At 37.5% G+C, this 21,844-nt stretch overlaps 1 protein-coding gene across 3 annotated transcripts in view; it reads left to right on the top strand.

Moving 5' to 3' along the window:
• The window catches only part of pcdh7b (protocadherin 7b), a 360,001-nt gene that overhangs the window by 134,575 nt on the left and 203,582 nt on the right, over positions 1-21,844 (top strand). The window contains exon 2 of one of the 3 annotated variants that reach the window (XM_048602617.1): positions 6,682-6,778. The exons of the other annotated variants lie outside the window; for them this stretch is intronic. Coding sequence (XP_048458574.1) covers positions 6,682-6,753 — 72 coding nt within the window. The 3' untranslated portion in view covers positions 6,754-6,778. Of the gene's footprint in view, positions 1-6,681; positions 6,779-21,844 lie in introns of those variants that run through there. 3 annotated transcript variants of the gene reach the window in all.

Raw genomic sequence — 21,844 nt, 5'->3', positions numbered from 1 at the left:
CAATTGCGGGAGGATTTTGCTACAATCAGGAGAATGACTTGGGTGAATAAGTGGACGTGCTGCCATGGTTGGTGGTGCAGTGAACTGCATTAAATTCAGGCCTTATTTTTAGTGCGGAGGTCACTTGGTGTATAATTGAAACTGATTCAACAAGAGAATGGTACAAATATTATGCGACATTTCCAAGTGAAACTCTTTAACAAGTCAGATAGTCTCATTGCTGATTTTGCAGCCATCAAAATGGATTCATTTTAGGTTCAATATTGCAATTTTGCATTTCAAAAGCAAATTCTTTCTGCGTGCAGATGAAAACACAGTTTGCTTTAAGAATGATCAAAAACAATAATGTTGCATTAAAACAAAGTATCAAAGGTACCAGCCAGCATTTTCAATGGTGTATTGACCTTTCCTAGCTGTCTATATAACATAAAACTGGTCTTGAGCAGCATCAAACCATTAGCTCATGTGTTATAGAAGCAGAAGGTTTCTCTGTCACTGTTGTGTCCAACCAATAAAATCTTACTCTGATTTATGCCATAAAGGGCACTGAGTAATTGGCAGTAGCAGAAGTACTTATCATTATGATGTCATTTCTCTCCCTTTTGTGCTGAGGAGTTGAGATGAGCCCTCAATGGGCAAAAGAAGAAATTTTAAGATGAGGATTTTCAAGCTATTTAATGCTTCCTGTCTGACATGTTGATTATACCTTAGAAAGCCTAATCACATTTTCTATTAGGTTTAGTATCACATATCTAATTTATGTCCTGGCAAAATTGTCAGTTGTTTTTACTGATTAATTATCTTCTTTAAATTCATGTATAATAGCTATCAACCCCATGTAGCTTTTATGTTTCTGGATTGTGCAGTTAATAGATTTTTAGTGATCTGTTTTTGAGATTGATAAATGTTTCATAACTTTTGTTATAAAATTGTTTCTCTTGTGCAAAATCACCTCAAAGATGAATTATTTCTTTCATCTTGCACATCTGTACTTCTGTTGTCCCTAATGTTGCAGCTTTTTATGTCAGAGACATTTGTAGTAGTCTTGTTATGTTCCGGAAGTGCTTTATTTTAAACATTTTGTACTGTTTTTAAGAAAAAAAAGGACAAAAATAATTTACCATGAAATCACAGAAAATTAGCTTCATAACATTTTAAAAAAATCAACAAGTCATTTCACTTAATTGACAGTTTCGCCTCCTTTAATCCCAATACCAAGGTAAAGAAATTCATTGTTTATGCTTCATACTTTGTAGAGTTACAGAACTAATAGATCCTAATCTTGTGATTTCAATTGTCATAACATTGTCCAAGTTGCAGGTTGTGTGTTACGATATTCAATTAAATCCTATATACTTTACTATTCACGGCATCTCATCTTCACCAGAAACCAGAGACTGAAAACTTATCACAAATATACTTGTGTAAACAAATTTACAGATTGCTGGACAGGTGGACCTTGATTTTAACAACTGAATTGCAAAGCAAACAGCAACTTTGCCCAAGAGTGGTAGCAATGAGTCAGACTATTCTAAGTTACAGGTCTTACATGCTACTTGACAAATTATTGTCTGTACAGTCCAATAAAAATTTTACATTCAGAGGTAGCTCTATTAAAAAAAATGGCCTCGCTCTGTTCAATCACCCTATGATGTATATGTCCTTGTATGTTATGATCTGTCTGTACTGCATGCAAAACAAAATTTTTTGCTGTACCTAAGTACATGTGACAACAATAAATCAAATTAAATCAGTTGCAGATTAAGAGGATTGGAGATTGTACATAGCAGGAGCTTGTACTGTGAAGGAATTGACAAATAGAAGTGGATTTATTAGTGGAAGAGCGGAGAGGATTAATAGAAGTTATAGGTATGAATGAAGAAGATAAAACTGAAACCTTGGCAATATATGTGTTAATTGGAAATAGAGTCAGAGGTGGCTAGTCACTTTAGTCTCCGTTTGGATGTGGATAGAAAAAAAAACTGGATAGTCGTGAGCAGGACCTGGGAGGGAAATCATAGGCTGTGGTAGGAGCAGACAAAGTGAGAAGGAAGAATTCAGAGAGAGCAATATTAATGAAAAAATGGTGCTGGGAAAATTGTTGGGATTGAAGGCTGATAAATCCCCAGAGCCTGATAACTTACATCCCAGAGTACTAAAGGAAGTAGCTTTAGAAATATAGATGCATTGCTGGTCACCTTCTAGGATTCTACAGACTCTGGAACAGTCCCTGCAGATTGGAGGGTGGCTAATATCACTCCAATATTCAAAAAGGGAGAAAGAGAGAAAATAAGAAATTATAGACTGATGAGCCTAACATTGGTAGTGGGGAAAATTCTCAAATCCATTGTCAAGGATTTTATAGCAGAGCATTTAGAAACAGTGTCGGTATCGGATAGAGTCAGCATGGATTTATTAAGGGGAAATCATGTTTGACAAATCTGTTGAAATTCTATGAAGATGGAATGAGTAGAGTTGACAAGAGGGAACTGTCTATGTAGTATATTTGGACTTTCAGAAAGCGTTTGACAAAATCCCACATAAGAGATTAATGTGCATGATTAAAGCACATGGGATTGAGGGAAGTGCATTAAGATCGATTGGAAACTGGTTGGCAGATAGGAAACAAAGAGTAGGAACTAATGGGCCATTTTCAAATTGGCAGGCCGTAACTAAAGGGGTGCCAAAGGGAATGGTGCTGGAATCCCAGCTATTCACAATATATATTAATGATTTGGATGAGGGAACAAAATGTAACATCTCCAAGTTTGCAGATGATACCAAGTTGGGTGGGAGGGTGAACTGTGATGAGGATGCAGACATCCTTCAGCACGATCTCGACAGGTTGGGTGAGTGGGCAAATCAGTGGCAGATGCAGTATAATTTGGATAAATGTGAGGTTATTCACTTTGAAAGCAAAAACAAGAAGGCATATTAGACTTGAATGGCTGTAAGTTGGGGGAGGGGAGTGTGCAGTGGGACCTGGGTGTCTTTGTGCACCAGTCACTGAAGGTAAGTATGCAGGTGCAGCAGGCGATAAAGAAGGCAAATGTTATGTTGGCCTTCATTGTGAGAGGTTTTGAGTACAGGAGCTGGGATGTATTGTTGCAGTTGTACAGGGCCTTGGAATATTGTGTGCAATTTTGGTCTCCATTTCTGAGGAAGAATGTTCTTGCTCTCGAGGGAGTGTAGCGAAGGTTTACCAGGCTGATTCCTGGGATGGCGGGTCTGACGTATGAAGAGAGATTGACTAGGCTGGGATAGTTTTTGCTGGAGTTCAGACGAATGAGGGGGAATCTCATAGAGGCTTAGAAAATTGTAACAGGACTGGACAGGGTAGATTAAGGGAGGATATTCCCGATGGTGGGTGTGTCCAGAACCAGTGGTCACAATATGAGGATTCAGGGTAGACCATTTAGGACGGAGATGAGGAGACATTTCTTCACCCAAAGTGTGGTAAGCCTGTGGAATTCATTACCACAGGAAGTAATTGATGCCTAAACATTGAATATATTCAAGGGGAGTAAATGGGATCAAAGGTCATGGGGAGAAAGCAGAATTTTATGCTATTGAGTTGGACATTCAGCCATGATCATGAAGAATGGCAGAACAGGCTTGAAGGGCAAAATGGCCTCCTCCTGCTCCTACCTTCTATGTTTCTATGCATCGTGACAGATACATGAATAGGCAAATAATAGGGGGATATGGTCTGCATAGACGCAAAAAGGCTTTTAATTTAGAAAGGTGTCGTGTTGGAGCAGGCTCAGTGGGATGAAGGGCCTGTTCCTTTGCTGTAATGTCCTTTGTTCATTTTGTTCTGACATTGTAAGTATCTTAAGGTCATTCACAAGTTAGCTATCAAACAAAACTTGACATGAGTCACAGAAGAAATTGTTGGGACAGATGACCAAAGGCTTGGTCTTGTCCTTTTGGAGGAATGAGGTTGCAGAAGAAAATTTCTGGGATTAACAGGGTAATAATTTAATACTAACAATCTTCTGCAATATTTGATTTCAGGCTGGGTGATACTGTTGTTTGCAATAAATATTTCCTTACCTGGCATGCCCAAATCAGGAACTGCTGGATTAGAGGACAAGAACTAACTTGTCATTCATTGCTTGTTATGAATATGTTAGCCATGAGTCTGAAATTCTAAAATACGTTGTGAATCTTAATTACCTAGCACATCTAATGTAAGAACATTTACAAAATCAGGACAAAAACAGGTTATTTAGCCCAACTGGTCATGCAGTTTTTTTTAACTTCTGGCTGTGCTAATTGCACAAGTCAGCACTTATTATTCCCAATTTTTTCCAAGTAAGACCTTTAATAACAACATCTACAGTTATTCAAACTTGTGAAGTTTGAATTCCATTTGTAAGAGAGAACACTTTTCATTACTGAATCAATGATGCAGTTCATCACTCTTTCCTGGTTTCTCATCTTCATCAGCTTTTAACAGTCTTCAGTTTAGACTATTCCTGATGCCACCATTTGTTCTTTTGATTAAGGAATGAAGACAGAACACTGTTGTATCTCAGGTCAGGCTATGTGATAATTTATGTGCTGTTATGAGCATCCCAGTGCTATTGCAGCTGTTAATATGCAGGCATTTTACACACACACATGTTCCCTCCGAAATGCCATTTTCCAATTCTCAGTAGTAATGGTTGAAAATTGTAGCAGACTTTTAAATATTGACTCTGCAATATCTTGTGTTAGATCTCTTGCATTGAACAAAGCTTTTACTTCTCATTTCTTTATTAAACTAACCTTTTGTTTCAAATGAAAATAATGTACAGTAGGTCTGTCTCCCCAAACAAGAAAGCAATCTGGTTTCCCAGGCACTTTTTATGCGATTATAATGCATTTTCAGCTTTGGTAATTTTTCAGTCAGTGTTCTTTCAACATCTGTGAAATGCCACGGGGGTTTCCTGCATTCAGGAAATGCCAAAGTGTATCTTTCATGGTAACAACAAACTATATTAAGGATCTTACCAGCTGTAGTTCTTTGACAGGATCCATACAATGTTCAGCTGTATTCTGTTCTATAATTTCATTACTCTTCAATATTTTTTCTATGATCTTTATGAAAGTTGATTAGATTCTAAATGTGCCATGCTGAAGTCACAAAAGGATTATAATTGCTTCATCAAAATAAGATGACAAGATTAAATTCAAGCTTCACTCAAATTAGCAGAGAATTCCAGAGCTGGAGAAAGATATTGCTTATGTACTTCTGGTTGTTTAGTTCTTTTCTCATGTGTTTATTTTCTGTACTTTCAAATTACTGAAAGCTCTGCTTCCCTGTCCTGCCTTCTTGGTCAAAACATTGGTGATGAGAGATGTAAATGAACACTAGGAATAATGTGACTAAAGAGCCCCAGTGAACTCAGCGTCAGTGTGAATTCACATCAGGATATATATTCCTTTTTATTCTTGTTCTTGGTAGAATTTAAAATTGAACTGTGATCTAGATTGGCATGTGATTTCAATAGCTTAAGGGTGCAATTTTATAAAAGGAGCATGGGACAGTGACAACACTGTTGGTTAAATTGCCATTCCCTACCACGTATATCATCAGATTTCATGTGCAGAGTTAAACCACACTTGATATTTCAGTAAAAGATTCAAATCCCATTAGGACTGTTTTATTTTATTTGGAAAAAAATGGCTTATGGTAGATTCAAAGAAAATATTACAAATAAAATAATAAAGATAGAATCAAGGTAATCACCATTTTGACACAATAAAAAAGTTGCATATTGGTGGTATGTGTATTTTTGTATCTTGTTCAAATTATTTTATTGCTTTCTATGAATTTCTTTATGCAGACTCAGTAATACATATTAAAAAGGATCAATCTCACATAAAAAATAATCTGTCATCATAACATTTGTTAGCTAACACCTTTGAAACAATCCAAAATGTAGTATATCTTCAAGTGTTTATTTTTCCCATTTAAATAAATTCTTGCCAAATAAAAGTTTTGTGTCTTACTATAGAAATTGAAAATCTGTAGGCACATTCTGTCTCTATATATTGTACGCAGTTCCCTTCACTGAGTTATTGTACTTGCATTTTTATTGCCCCAATGACATAATTTGAAATGTTTCCAGCGTAAATTGCTGCATGTTTAATGTTAATTTCATAATCTACTAAATCTACAAGATAAAGAGGAACCATATGGAATGCTATGTACAGCAGGTAATTCATCTAACCGACTTATGTCTAATGCAAATTTGAGTCATTTTAGACTTAGCTACTTCCCGTATTTAGTGCTATACGAGGCAGACAAAACATGCTGTTTCACATGTCTGTATGTCTGTTTCTGGAGCAGAGATTGCCAGCTGCAATAGCTTGAGGAGTACCACTTTGCACCAGGCATTGGGGATTAGGAGACTCTTCCACTCTTACCACCTGTGATGGCATACTAGACGGATTTACAGCTTGATAATTAACCTGTTTTGCAATGTTGGTTATACACTCTCTGTCACCATCTGGACTCGAGTCCAGAGATTCTAGATCAGGGGCAGGGCTGCTACTCACTGCATTACAAAATGTTCCTTTCCAAAACCATTGGAAGAATGAAAATATCAAAATTACATAAATTTTAATATGTTTCTTTGAAGCTATAAATTTTCAAGATTGATTAACCAAAGTTCTTGTGATCCTTGACAGTGGACAGCATTGGGTGTATGTGACAACATTTCAGAAGTAAACGCACAGCCATCATTGATCAACAAAGAGTGAACTGGGTACTTGAATTGAATCGTTTATTGTCATAAATATTCAGTGTAAAAATACAGTGAAAAGTATGTACCTTTGCCATAGATTCACGGCAGCATTCACATTAACTTAGAATAAGATAAGAAAAAAAAGATAATTTAAGAGAGATAACTTTACTATCGAGTTACCTTTTCTGTGCAACACCAGCATTCAGGGTTAACTGTCTTTAACAAAATAGTGTTGATGGTGGAGATCTGAAATAAAAGCAGAAAATGCTGGACATATCAAGAGGTCTGACAGCTTTATTGGCGAGAGAAGCAGAATTAACAGGCTGGATTTTTGCTACCAAAGCAAATAATTAAAATTGGGAAATTTCCTGATTAGGCTGAATCAGTTTGATATAAAGGCATATGTCATATGCAGTTTTCATTTGTCAAGTGCGACAGGATTCAGTCAGACATGATAATAGATGAAACGATTACAAGGCCAGTCTCAGTTCACTGGGACAAAATTTCTCTCCGTTGTTTAAGAAACTGCTAGGTCCTCTGGTCCTCACTCCTCACACCTCTGATCCCTCACTTATTCCCTATGCCCCTGTGCGACCACGTGCCCTATCAATGCTATAACATCTCATACTATCTGTGAAACCTATCTAACTTTCCATACACCTCCACAGCTCCCCTGCTGAGATAAGTGCCTTTTGAACTTCTGAAACTCACCCAAGTATTCATCATGGACACAGCCATAATAATTATCCTTGGGAGATGTCTGCAAAAAACCATTGATGTTGCATGAACAGTCAGTACTGTTTTTCTGATAAGTAACACTAGATTGCACGTCAATCAAGATACTCCAATTGCGCTCATTTTGAAATTCTAACTGATAGCTATATCTTGTTTGCATCACGTTTAAAGGGCTTGGGATTTAAATAACTGCAGATCATGAAAATTAAACAGAATGTGTCTGCCTTTCAAGAACGTTTGTGTCAACTCCATTAATTTGTACTTAAAACATTGCTGGCTAAGGCCCTAGGAACAAGTAAAATGGGACCTGTTCAAACTCAGAACTAATTTCAAATAGCTGTGCTGAGTTCATGTTCCTCTGTGTAATGAATGGGAGTGGAGCTGTGGCAACTGAGTCCCAGCTGTCATTTTTGAAAGTCTCTAAAGTCTATCATCTCTGCAGAAATCCAGCCCGATGTTTCAACCAATGACCTTTCAGTGTTAAACAACAGAGGGAGTAATGTTTTACGAGAAATTCTGGACATGACAGTTTATTAAATGCAAAATAAAGGAAAAGGGTATTTTATACTGAATTCTGCTAAAGAGAATACAAGATTAATAATATGTTATGAATTGTCATCTATTTTGGTTTTAAAATTAGTGGCATTGATACAGATCTTCTTATTCCTGAAACAAATCAAGATTAAGTGAAGTGCTCATTTGTACAGGAACAGTTCTTATGAATGTTGAAAATTTCCGACTTTGCATTTTCCCCAAATAAAATTAGAAATTAAGTTTCCCTTTATTGTGTTTTCATTTTAAAGTTCAAAATAACTTACTTCAATTAAGGTATTCTTGCTTTACACCAAGTTGTTCTCAGTGTCTTCTTCACATGAACAAAAAAACCTCTCATCCACATTTTCTCATTCGTAATTGTCCTCTGGATGCTTCTAGTAGAGGCAGTTTAAAGGTTGATCTCAGTCAATTGAGAATTGGAAATGTATAGGAAAGCAAGCAACCTCTACGGGCTGAATGAAAATAGCAGGGGAGTGGAATAAATCTTCTGAAGCGCCAATGACATGGAGCAAGTGATGACCGCTTGTTTCTGTAAATTGTTGTGAGGAAGTTAAGAAATATACCAAAAGGCACACCAGAAAGCTTACTGAATTAATCGTACTTCACTTTTAAAAAATAATCAGTTCTGACAGATGAATGATTCAAAGCTGACAGAGCTATGCTGATTGGACAACTTCTTTAATTACCAGAAGAGAGTATGCGTAAAACTCACACAATCCCTTGTGTTTGCTGTTACCTTGGTGGATGTTACAGAAGCTCCAACTGAATGGATGTCCTGTCATGAAGAATCACTGGACTAGAAATGTTAACTGTGCTTTCTCTCACAGATGCTGCCAGACCTGCTGACTGTCTCCAGCAGTTTCTGTGGTTTATTTAGGATCTTGTTCTTGGCCTAACTGACATACTCTGTGGAGTACGAAAATCACTGGAAGAAGTGATTTCCCTTGTTCGTCATTGCTTCTGTTGTCACATCAGCACAGAAACATCACTGTTTGTAACCTGTGAAAAGAATGTCACCTGAATCTGTCAGTCAATCAAAGGCTGACCTGAATAAACATATTTCATTGATGAGCACATTAGCAGTCAGGTAGTCTGAACGTGCGCAGGAAATTTAATTTTCACCCAAAAATGCTATGTGCAAAATAGTGAAATTACTAAACATGTGCTTACATTTTAGTTTATTATGCAATCTATAATTAATAACTTGTCTCAAGTCATATTTGCAGAAGACATGCTCAAGGTCTGCCAACAGTGCTAACATTCTCAAAAGACAACAAAAATGTCAATTTTTCAAGAATTTTTCTTCACCAAGTATTTATTTTGGACTGCTTCCAAATTCATACAGATGAACTGCAGGCATGTCATAACTTTATTCTGCTACTGGTACAATTATAAAATGTTTTGGTACTGGTTATCATTTTTTTAAAAAATGACTTTCTTAATCTCACTGCTGACTCTTTAAGTTATCACATTATTCTTTTTCATTATTATTTTAGCTATCAAAGGCTATTCTCTTTAGTTTTACTTGGTTTCTACTATTCTATTTATCTATAGAAATAGAAAACCATGAGCACAAGGAACAAAGGGCAATACAGCAGAGGAACAGGCCCTTCGGCTCATCAAGCCTGCACCGATTTCTAATTCTTATTTAAACCCGCTGCATATTGCCCATATGCGATTTCTATTCCCCTGTTTGCCCCCTATTCATGTGTCCATCAAGATATACCTTAAAAATTCCTAACACACCTGCTTCCACCACCTCCACTGGCAGTGCATTCCAGGCACCCACCAATCTCTTTGTGAAAAATTTGCCCGACACTTCTCCCCTAAACTATCCCCCCTCACCTTGAATCTGTGCCGTCTTGTAGTTGACATTACCCCCTGCGAAAAAGCCTCTGACTATTTATCCTACCTATGTCTCTCATAATTTTGTGGACCTGTATCAGGTTGGCCCTCAGTCTCTGTCTTTACAGTGAAAACAATCCCAGTTTATCCAACCTCGCCTCCTGTCTAAAACCTCCAGACCAGGCCACCCTCTCCAAAACATCCATGTTCTTTGGGTAGTGTGGTGACCAGAAGTAATTTCCTTTCTTTTTTTTAATTGGGACATGCCTGTTTAATACCTTTTCATTGAACAAAATCCTATTGTTGTTCCACATTCCTGTGGTACCTCCTTCAACTTTTGGGAAAGTACTGTTAATGGCTTCTTGACATATGAATATCACTACAAAGAGTACACAGGTTCCCTTACATTATCGTGCTAGCTGTGTTTCTTCACTGTCATGGTGTGGGTTTGCAGCAACTAATGTAATAGGTCCTATATTTGGCACAGTCCAGGTTGCTAACTTCGCGAATGAAATAATTCAATGGATTTGTATAAATTGGACAATAATTTAATTGGATAATTCAAAAGTTCCATTAATATAATTAACAAAGTCAAAACTAAAATGGTGTTTAGGCTAACTCTAGTAAATTAATCAGCAATAAACATTGAGAAAGTATCTGGATCAAAAGAGATATATCACAGATTATAAAAAAAAAATGTTATGTGGAATTAGGTAGACCACTTATTACTATTTTAGGAATTTCATGATTTTTTTAAAAAACCCTAAGGACTTCATGAAGAATATATTGTTGGATTGCAATCCTTATGTTGAAAAAAGTGAGAGAAGATTCAAAATATTGAAAAGCAATTAGTCTAATATGAGCCTGGGGAAAATGCTGAACAAGATTTTTATAGGGAGTATCATTTTTCACCTAAATAGCTGAAAGTAATAAAGAATAATCAGTGAGGATTTAGAGCAAAACCTCTTGTCTAAAAATTACCGAAGTTCTAGCAGAGGATAACAGAATTAGTTGATGGAAATTATCCAGCATATGTCATTTATTTTGGCTTTTGAAAAGCATTTTATGAGCTTTTGCCAGTGAAGGTTTAAAACAAGATTAATGCTTATTAAGTCGATGTCACATTAGTGATTTGGCAAAAAGAGGTAGAAGAAGATAACAGCTGGAAAGAACTCTGGAGGACAATAACTTAAGTTATGCAGGGGTCAATTCTGCTTCCTTTCCATTTACAGCATGCAGACAAAAAAATGTTTGGAGAACAGATAATTCTGGTAATGCTATAACATCTATTCTTCATATTGTATCATACATCAGACAGTGAATACAAGTAAGATCGTGTTCATAAAATAATTGTTTACAAATTAATTAGATTACAAGATCCACAAAAACTACAAATGAAGAAAGGCATTCAGATAAGCTAAATGAATCCATTTAATGTACCTTCATTACTACATGAAATTGTTACTAAATGAATGCAGGTTTTTACTGCATTATTCGAATACTTGTATTACTTATTGCATCATTATCACATTATTCTGTTTCACTGAAGCTACCTTTGGAAGCCTCTGAATATTAGATGTTGGTTAAAATACTAGACAGTGAAGTGCTCATCTGAGCTGGCATACAAATCATCCAGATCATATTGAGACAGTTACAACTGAGTTGAAATGAAAACATTAAATGCTGGAGAAACTCAGGTCTGGCAGCATTTGTGGAGACATAAACAGAGACAGTATTTAAAATTGAATATGACTGTTCTTTGAAACTGGAGATGATTCATCAAAATACGAAAGGTTTTATGCAACTGAGTGAGGCTGTAGCCAAAATGCCTGACAATCAGTTAAGAAAGAGAATCTTCTGTGGTGAGTGTGGGTTGGTTTGAGGCATTTGGGTACAAAAACAGGAAAGCAAATTATTATCTGAATGGCTGAAAGTTAAGAGAGGGGAATGTGCAATGGGATGTGAGCGTTGTCGTACACCAATCACTGAAAATAAGCATGCAGGTGAGGCAGGCAGTCATGATTACAGGGAATCCAGAACCAGGGCCCACATTCTAAGGATACAGGAAGACCATTTGGAACTGAGATGAAGAAAAATTTTTCATTCAAAAAATGGTAAGTCTGTGGAAATTCACTACCACTGAAAGAATTGAGGCCAAAATATTGTTTGAATTCAATCAGGAGTGGGATATAGTCTTGGGGCTAAAGAGATTAAAGAATATGGGTGAAAAACAGGAACAGGCTATTGAGTTGGATGGTCACCATGATCGTAATGAATGGTGAAGCAAGATTGAAGGATCAAATGGCCTACTTATGCTGCTACTTCTTATGCTTCAGTTGCACTCTGATGGTGTCATGTAGAGTTTTGATATTGAATAAGGGTATTGGGCAAGGTTACCAGGGTTCACTCTGCATGGCATAAGCAACAGAAAATGATGAGGTGTCTATTAAAGGTAAATGCATATCAGATGCGGACAAAAAGACACAAAGAGAATAAATTCTGAGCCAGCAGCTCATCCAAAGCTTAATCAACTGTGGTACTCTGCCATATTTGGTGCAGAACCTTCCAGAAATGGATTGCCAAATAATAACCAGAAGTTTACCAAATACCCTGATGGTGAACATGGTCATCTACACTTCAAAGGATGAAAGCAAACATTCTATGTGGGATTCTGTTCAATGTTGATCATGCTGTGTATGAAGAGTTCTCAGACATCAGTCCTAAATGTTTTCTCTGGTGCATTATTTACTCTCACAAATTGAAGCAAGATTCTGCAGTAATTTTATCTATACCCTTAGCTACAATGCCCACCTGCAGGCAACCACCTGATTTGTAGTGTGAAAAGCCGTGCTTTCTTTCCATCCTTTAGTCATAACATAGTCACTAGTAATTATCCACATAAGTCTTCACTGTACTGCCTCTGTTGTATTATTGCTGCAATCCCAGGAAGGCACTTTGCATTTAAAATAGTTGGATCATATCATACACCATCCTTGTATAAAAGATCTTCACGTCAGCCTTTATTCAGACAGTTAGCTAGTTAGCAAGCAGCCTTTCAGCTAGTCAGCCAGTCAACTGTCTTTGTGATATATTAGAAATCTAAGTAAGCACATGTATAGCCTGATGCATCATATAATTGTAAATTGTTATTGTTAATAAACTTCCATATATCTGAGTCAACATGAACCTATTTTGTCGTATATGTTACACGGGTTAATATATAGAAAACCACATGAATAACTTCCTGGTGTTAGTAAGTGGTCACATCATGCTGACAAAATGTGATGACATTAGCCTCCAGCACTTGAGTGCCATGTTTGTTTCATTGTGATCAAAACTGAGCACAGGATTCAAGCTACCGGCTAATGAGAGCAAAGTGCAGTTAAATCACAGCTTCCTCTGATTGTGAAAAGTTAAATTTTGTGAAGTCGAACTCACTTTAAAGACATTTAAAAATGGCAGGGAAGTCCAAGATGTAGAAATCTTAAGCATTTTTGACAAATCTCATTTTTTATGGCAGAGAAAAGAGTGAAACGTGAGTCATACAGATGGGAAATCTGAACTCAGTAGGCGTATTTGACATCGTCGAGTTCAAACAGATAGTGTTTTAGTTGTTCCTAGGGTCTTAACCCACAGTGTGAGAATCTTAATTTGATTAGGTTAACATAAGTGCTCTTGGAGTGTAGGTAATGTCTATTTATGTAATATGGCCTGACATTTTTATAAAACCTCAGCCAGTTAAACTTAGAAAATCAAAAGAGGCTGAAACTATCTGTTAGAATAAAAAGAAACCTGGCTGCTGGTCCTCTTATTTGCAGGCCATCTAGTGTAGATAAAAATAAAACATCACTTGTTCCTGTAGTTTGAATCAAGTTCTTTATTGATATTTCCCAAGGGCTCTTATGACAGCTAAGATTATTATGAATCCTCCGATCAACTTCACAAGTAGAAAATAATGTCTTTTTTCTATGGGATGGGTGCTGACATGACATTTGATTGACAGGAACTATTAAAGGATTAATGGTCTTCAAAGTAGTAACGGAAAAGATTTTCTAATAACAGATTGAACACATGATGAGATTTAACACTTTTGAATGGGAGTTTTTTCAGTATTAACTGTGTAAGAGTTAAAGCTCTGTGAGATTGTGTGGCCTTTTTTGTAACCTTTGCATGCCTCCTGAGATCTGCCTGTAGTGAGTACTAGGTGTGTGGGTATGGGAATAGAATGGAATATGCAATATGAGATCATGATGAGGTGGCATGAAAGTGCTGGAGAATAGTAGTGGTGTAAGGGTGAGTGCAAAAGTCATTTTATAAAGTGTCATACGTTAAGCTACTTAATAATGTAAAAACTCATGGTGTTGGAGTTAGTATATTAACATGGATAGAATATCAGCTAACTAATAAAAGACAGAGCATTGGGATAAGAGGGCATTTTCAGGACAGCAGCCTGCAACTCATGGAATGCCACAGGGATCAGTGTTGGGGCCACAATTATTTACAAAATATATTAATGACTTGAATCAGGAAGGTGAATGCCAAGTTTGCAAATGATACAAAAATATGTGAGAAGGGAAGTGTTGAGGATGACAAAAGAGTCTGCAGAGGGACATAGACAGGCTAAGTGTGTGAGTAAAGACTTAGTAGATGGAATATGTTTTGGGAAAATGTAGGGTTATGCACTTTGGCAGGTAGAGTGGAGGAGCTAAGTATTATTGAAGCAGAGAGAGGCTGCAGAAAGCTATGGAACAGAGGGATTTGGGAGTCCCCATCCATGAATGACAAAAAAAAAGTGTTCAAGTTCAGCAGATAATTGGGAAAGCAAGTGAGATGTTTATCTTTATTTCAAAGGGAATGGAGTATAAAAGTAGGAAGATTTTGCTAAAATTACTCAAGGCACTCATTAGACCATATTTGGAATACTGCGAACAGTTTTGGACCCTATAAAAAGAAAGAATGACATTGAAGGTAGCCCAGAGAGGCTGATACCAGGTATGGAGGGACTGTCTTTTGAGAAGAGGTTGAGTAGATTGGGTCTGTACTTGTTGTAATATAGAAGAATAGGAGGTGATCTTTTCGAAACATACAAGTTTCTTTAGAACTTAACAGCGTAGATGTAGAAAGGTTGATTCCCCTTGTGGGAGAGTCTCGGACCAGAGGACATAATCTCAAAATAAAATCTTGCATGTTTAAGACAGAAATGAGGAGGAATTTCTTCTCGCAGAGAGAGGGTTGTGAATCTGTGGAATTCTTTACCAGAGGGCGCTTTTGAGCTGTGTCATTATTTAATGCTGAGCTAGACAGATTTTTACTCAGTAAGAGAATGAAGGGTAATGGGAAAAGACAGAAAAATGGAGTTGAGGATTATCACATCAGTCATGATCTTGTTGAATGGTGGAGCAGACTTTTGGGCTGAGTGGCCTGTTTCTACTCTGACCTTTTATGGTCTTTAGCCTCATTATTTTCCCTGTAACATTTTCTCTTGAGGTAGTTATTGTATTTATTTTCTCGTCTTCTTTTGCCTCTTGATTATGTAGTAACTTCGGAAGACTATTACTGTCTTCTGCTGTGAAAACTGAAACAAGTATTTAATTACCTTCTCTGCCATTTCCTGGCTCTCCATGATTATTTCCGCAGCCTTGTTCTCTAAGGGGCCAATATTAATTTTGGACTCTTTTCGTATAGTTATGGAAGCTCTTGCTGTCACCTCAAATCAGGAGCTGTAGACAAGGGCAGCTTATGGAAGATGTGACTGATGACACCTATTAGGAGCCCAGACAATGATGTCAAGGAGAGATATAATCAGTTGCCCACCAGTGCCATCTTTGAACAAGCAATCAGGTATTGAAGATGCGTTTTAGCCTCCCTTCATTATGCACCAACTCAAGTATTCAAAATGATAGTGACGTGCTGATTTCACACAAAGTGGTGCAGCAGCAAGGACTGGAATTCATGGAGGAAGAAGGTGCTCAGTATGTTGCGTCCTCAGAGGAGGAGGAAGAGGAGGGGTAATGTGAGGAGTAGAAAGAAGAGGGAGTAGACACAGGCAGGATGTGTTCAGCAACGCAGCCAAATTCTGGACCTTACTCCCCTCTACCTCACACACAGCTTTCCCCCCCACCCGCCAACTTCATCAAAAAACAATTCAACACTCACCAAAGTATTCCTTACACGGCCAATCCATTGCTCATCTTTAGCTCTTGTCTTACCAATTGAAGCTGCTTCTGCTGTACATTCAGACAGTCCATTCCAGATCTTAACTACTGTCTTCTTGTAAAGATTTTTCTTCATGGTTGCCATTGTTTCTTTTGCCAGTTATCTTAAATCTTCACCCTCTGATTCTCAATCTTTTCACCAATGGGAATAATTTCTCCCTTTATATTGTATCCATACCTCATTATCTTGAGCAGGTCTATCAAATCTCCATTCAACCTTGTCTTGTCCATGAAGAATTCCCAACTTTTCAATTTTTTTAATGCAACTGAAGTTCCTCATCCTTGGAATCATTCTTGTCAATCGTTCCTGCACCTTTCTAAGGTCTCCACCTCCTTCCTGAAGGATGGTGTCTGGAAATGGATGGAATACTCCAGTTGAGGATCAAACCACTAACATAATTCCTTACTTTTCGACTTTAAAGCCTTATTTATAACTCAAGAATACCATATGCTTTAGTAAATGTTATTAAGCTTCTTCCTCCCAGCAGCATGGAAATGTTACTCTGTGTGCTTTCCAGCTCTGCAGCTTGAGCTTCAGATAAGCGTGAGGGAAGCAAGGTGTCATCTCAGCTGTAAGAATCTAATGCTGCAGGTCCTTATTCTGCTGCTACTTCTGACAATCCTCCAACTTTCATCTGAGCAGAATATAGTTACGCATTTTAGCTGAAATGCAGCTGATGTCTTACCAGTTTCAATGATATGTAAACATAAACACCAAAGTCTCCCAACTCCTGCATCCCACTTGGAATTGCACACTTTATTTTGTATTGTCTCTGTGTTCTTATAAGCAAACTGAATCAATTAACACTTCTCAGCACTAAATTTCACCTGCTATTTAACCACAAATCCTACCAATCTGTCTATGTTCAATAAAGTTGAACACTGATTGTTCACAATACTTACAAGTTTTGTATCATTTGCAAATTTTGAAGTCATGCCCCTGTTTACCAGGGTCTAACTCATTAATATATATCGGAAAGTACAAGGATCAGAACACCGATTGCTAGAGCGCTTTGTTCAAAACTTGCCGCTAGTTCGATATTAAGTTTCACAGCTGTTGACATCAGGTCAGTATGACTGAGTGCTGTATGCCATGTGGCAATGTGATATTTAATTCAATCAAAAAGTAACTTGGGCAGCAACTCCATACCTGACCGCCAGGCATGACAAGACTTGGCTTATGTCCAATTTTTATTGCTTTGCAGCTATCAGTACTGAGGTGGCTAGAAGTTTAACTCGAGTTATCTGTTCTTTTCTTCTCTAAGGAGGGAAACAAAAGACCTTTGAATGAGAGTAATGGGATATGTTGAGTGAATAGATGGACAGCATTTGTGCAGGGTCACTGTACTGTGAGGAATAGGTGTGACTGCAATGGGATGATGGTTGACATCAGTGTTAGATAGTCAGTTGGAAATGTGAGTTGATGTGGAGACACAGAGCAATGGGTGCACCTGGAGGATAAGCTGATATGAGGAGTGATGTGAAGGAGGAGGCTTAAGAAGACAGAGTGAGAGGGGCTGGAGGTTGGATAAGTATCAGAGCAATGTGCAATTTTACAGACATTTCCCTTTCTGTTTAGGCCATTATATTTTTCCAACATTCTATCTAACAGAGTAGTAACACACTTGGATTACTAACTGTATGAGCAATTTACAGCCACACCTTCTTTCTCTCTGTGTCCAGCTTCTTTCACCCAGCAGCATGGAAAAACTTTCTGTGTGCTTTTAAGGTCTGCAGCTTGAGCTTCAGACAGGCATCAGTGAAACAAAGTGCCGCCTTGCAGCGTATGAATCTATGCTGCAGTTCCTTGCTTTGTTAATACTTCTGACAATCCTTCAACTTTCACCTGAGCAGAATCTATTTACACATTTCATCTGAAATGAGAGCTGAAGTCAGCTCGGGCTAATTGACGGTGAAAATCAGAAGTCTGATGCTAATGCAGTGGCTTGTTATAAACCCACAAAGACACCATGAAAACGACCTAGTTCTCCAAGCAGTGCTGGACTCTCCCTACTTAGTGCATTATAAAATTAAGCCCATAGACTGATTCTGTTCCTAAACCTTGTCAAGCTTCATTCTTAGACACCTCATAACCCATATGTGAGCTGCTTATTTTACTTTTCTGTGTGTAGTACTTTGCACATTCTGTACATTAAATTTTAACCTAACTTCTGTTTCGATGCATATTTTTGTTAAACCAATTCTGAGATCTCTGAGCTACTTGCACCAATTTATTTGCTCTGTATAATTCGGTATCAGTAAATTTGACCCATCTTGAATTGAGTATTTTGAGCTCAAGTTTTTCTTCTCTTTATTCATTCACAGGATGAGGGCGTCACTGTCTAGGTCAGCATTTATTGTCCATCCCTAATTGCCCAGAGGGTAGTTAAGAGTCAACCACATTACTGTGGGTCTGGAGTCACATGTAAGCCAGACCAGGTAAGGATGACAGTTTCCTTCCCTAAAGGACATTAGAACCAGATGGGTTTTTCCGACAATTGACAATGGATTCATGGTCATTATTAGATTCCTAATTCCAGATATTTATTGAATTCAAATTCCACCACTTGCCAGGGTGGGATTCGAACCTGGGTCCCCAGAACATTATCTGGGTCTCTGGATTAACAGTCCAGTGATAATACCACTAGGCCTTCACCTCCCATTTATGTAAATAGGAAGCAGTAGTGATCTGGGACACCAGCCTCAGTGCGTCTTTCTGACTCTATTGTAATTCATTGAATGAGTACATGTTGCTTTGTGCTGTTCAGTCTATCATAGTTTATTTTCTCTGAAGCCTCTTAGCTTTGAGTTTGATTGAATGGGGGAGTTTTTAATAATATTTGGGAGCATGATGGAGCTCAGTGGTCAACTGTTTGGCAAGTGTTAATAAAATCCATAATCCATTTTAGTGGACAAACTTTATCTAAATGAAGCAGGAGAGCTGACTACTTGAAATTTGCATCCAAGTTATCTTTCAATGAATGTTGTTTGCACTTTTAATAATTTTCACCTCTCTCCAACTTCCTCTTTATTTTCACAGTCTGCTCCAACGAATTCCCACAGCAAAACATCTCCCCACCCACCCCCGCCAATTCATTATGCTCAACAATGAAATCCTGCAAAATGGACCACTTTTTTTTATATCTTGCAAGCCTCCTCTCAGCAAAGATAGGCATGAATGATATAATTCAGCATTATCTCTAAGCTGAGCCTTTAATTAGCTGAGGAAAGAGTACTTGAGAACCAGGCTCTCAAACTTGAGACCAAGATCATGTATTATTCGGCAACAATGATCTTCAAGCTCTTAGATACTCCAGAGAGTTTGCATAATCTATAACAGGCAATTTAAAGAACTAGAGAGATACCACCACTGGTGTCATTCCATGATTCTCCAAAGGGGTATAAAAGTTGGTCCAATAGTTGCATTCTCTTCCAAACCAACTTTACAGCAATCAGGCTGTAATTACTCAAAACATGCTCCACTGGACAGGACACATCGTCTGACACCAGACTCCTAAAGCAATTATGCCACTCACAGGGCTACATGGTTGTGGCAAGAAGCTCCCAGACAGTCGAAACATTTCAGTATCTTCAAAGAAGTGAAACGTAACTGCAGACTTATGAAAGAATTTGGCTTGAGACTGACTAAAACTGAGAAAGCTCATTCTGAAATTCACCAAACCCATGAGGAGGAATGTACAGAGGCCAAACAAACCCTTCAAGCATTTCCTTCCCCACATGTACAGATGGCACATTAGACTGATCAGCCATTTCAGAACCATCTGAGTCTGAGGAGAAGCAAGTCATCCCAGGTCTTCATGGAGAAGACAACCCTGAAATTATTTTTGAATGTTATCTGTCGCCTTTGATTATGCCTTCTTTAAATAGCTGTCTGCTTACACCATTGATCGCCCTTTCAGCATGTCGGCGCATTTTGCTTGTTTCATTCCAATAAATCCTTATCCCATCTCTCCTTGTGTGGTTTGCAGCATTTAATGGAAATCTATTCCTACAGTGCTGATGAAGTGTGGATGGAATAAGTAATTTGTTGTATTAAAATGTTTGCAATTATACATAAAAGGAGTCAAACCAATATTTTCAGATAATGTAGCAGTATTTACTCTTTCATATTTTAGTGTAAAAATTGTATGCGTGTCTTGGAGGAGCATTTTATGCTTGTAATTTTAGCTATTATTTTTCATCCATTTGAAGTAATGGACACATAGTCAAGCCAGTTTCCTTATAGATAATTCAGTTTTCATAGTTGACTTCCTTCTACCAATACAGGTATGATGTTTTATGGCCATATGCTAAAAAGCAAAATCTCCATCACTATAAATGCTTGAACTCGATTGATACCCCCTTACTGTTGGACTTGAATACTCTGCTTGATATGGCACCATATAAAGTCGTCATCCTAATTGATCCTTCCTTCTGTAAACTGGTTTATGTTTTTATTATTCTATATATGTTAAGCATCTCCTACTGCCACATTTTACAAATTTTGGGGTTGAATGTCTGTGAAGTTGTCCCACTTGTTTGTCAGCAGAAGAGCTGCAGAAATCCAGAAATAAATGACAAAAATGATTCTATTGCCATTCCATTCTACCAAGTAATAGTTCCATAATTGTTGGTATGTTACACAGACTGTACAGAGTTAATTTTCATTCAGAAGGTGACAGTGAATAATGCAAATAACCTTTCATGATTTGAGTCAGCACTCTATGATGAAAACACATAACAGCTTAGCTTTGCAAATCATATTTCATAAGAATCTACTGGATTTCTTCACAAAAGCAACAGAGTAGTATAATATTACGTCTATATTTTTGGGGAAAATATGACATATTTAAGGAGTCCGAGGAACACAGACTGCTATATAATATTAAATTACTGAATTTTGTCCGTAATTCAGTTCTTGAACTATGTGTTCAAACCTAACCATACAGTGCCTTCGGCCCTCGTGCATTTCACCTAGCAATAAAGTAGAATTAATTGCTTGGCTCTGTTTTAAAGATATACGAATGTTCATAGAAGACAAAGATTCAATTTATCATATGTTCAGGAATAAAAATTGCCAAATTGAAAAAGAGTGTTAAATATAATTCTTAGCCTGTAACTAACACTTAAAATGTGCCATGGAAGTGACAATACAGTATTTGTCATAGCAAAAATTTAAAGTATGTAATGTGGTGTTCATGATGCTGTAGAAAAGTATTGTTTTAACAGAATTTTATGTCAACATAATTTAATCTCACTGATCCGTTTGGTTTCCTAGGAAAAAGGCACTAACTGAGATCATAAAATTCAAATAAACATAATTTCCCAAAAGACCAGAAGCAACTACATACTGCTTGTGAGACTGAAGACATCTGTGCACCACTTGGATCCATCCTCTCAACAATGACAACTGAGCCCCTCATGGCTGTTGTTAAGAGTGGAATACAGAATACAAAATAAACCAAAATGGAGTAAGAATTGGGTGTCACCATGCCCATTTTCTGGGCAGGTAGCCTGAGGCTAAATAGACTGAATATGCAAGCCCAGAGCTGACCTCAAATGATATTTAGGATCTCGAGCAATCTCCAACAATATGCATTTGACTTGTTGCCTTTGCTGATGAATGTCTAACAGCTGTTTTAAGGACTTGTTAGGCTGAACATTAAACAGAGCCAGCAGTGCACCTGTTCTGTTCAGACTTTGCTAGTGTGGTTGCAGCCCAGTGAGTAGCTACAATTAAAAGGAGGAGCAGATATT

Source organism: Rhincodon typus, chromosome 1 (assembly GCF_021869965.1).
Source record: "Rhincodon typus isolate 14 chromosome 1, sRhiTyp1.1, whole genome shotgun sequence".
Classification (NCBI taxonomy): Eukaryota; Metazoa; Chordata; class Chondrichthyes; order Orectolobiformes; family Rhincodontidae; genus Rhincodon; species Rhincodon typus.
This window is presented reverse-complemented; position numbering and strand designations above follow the sequence as displayed.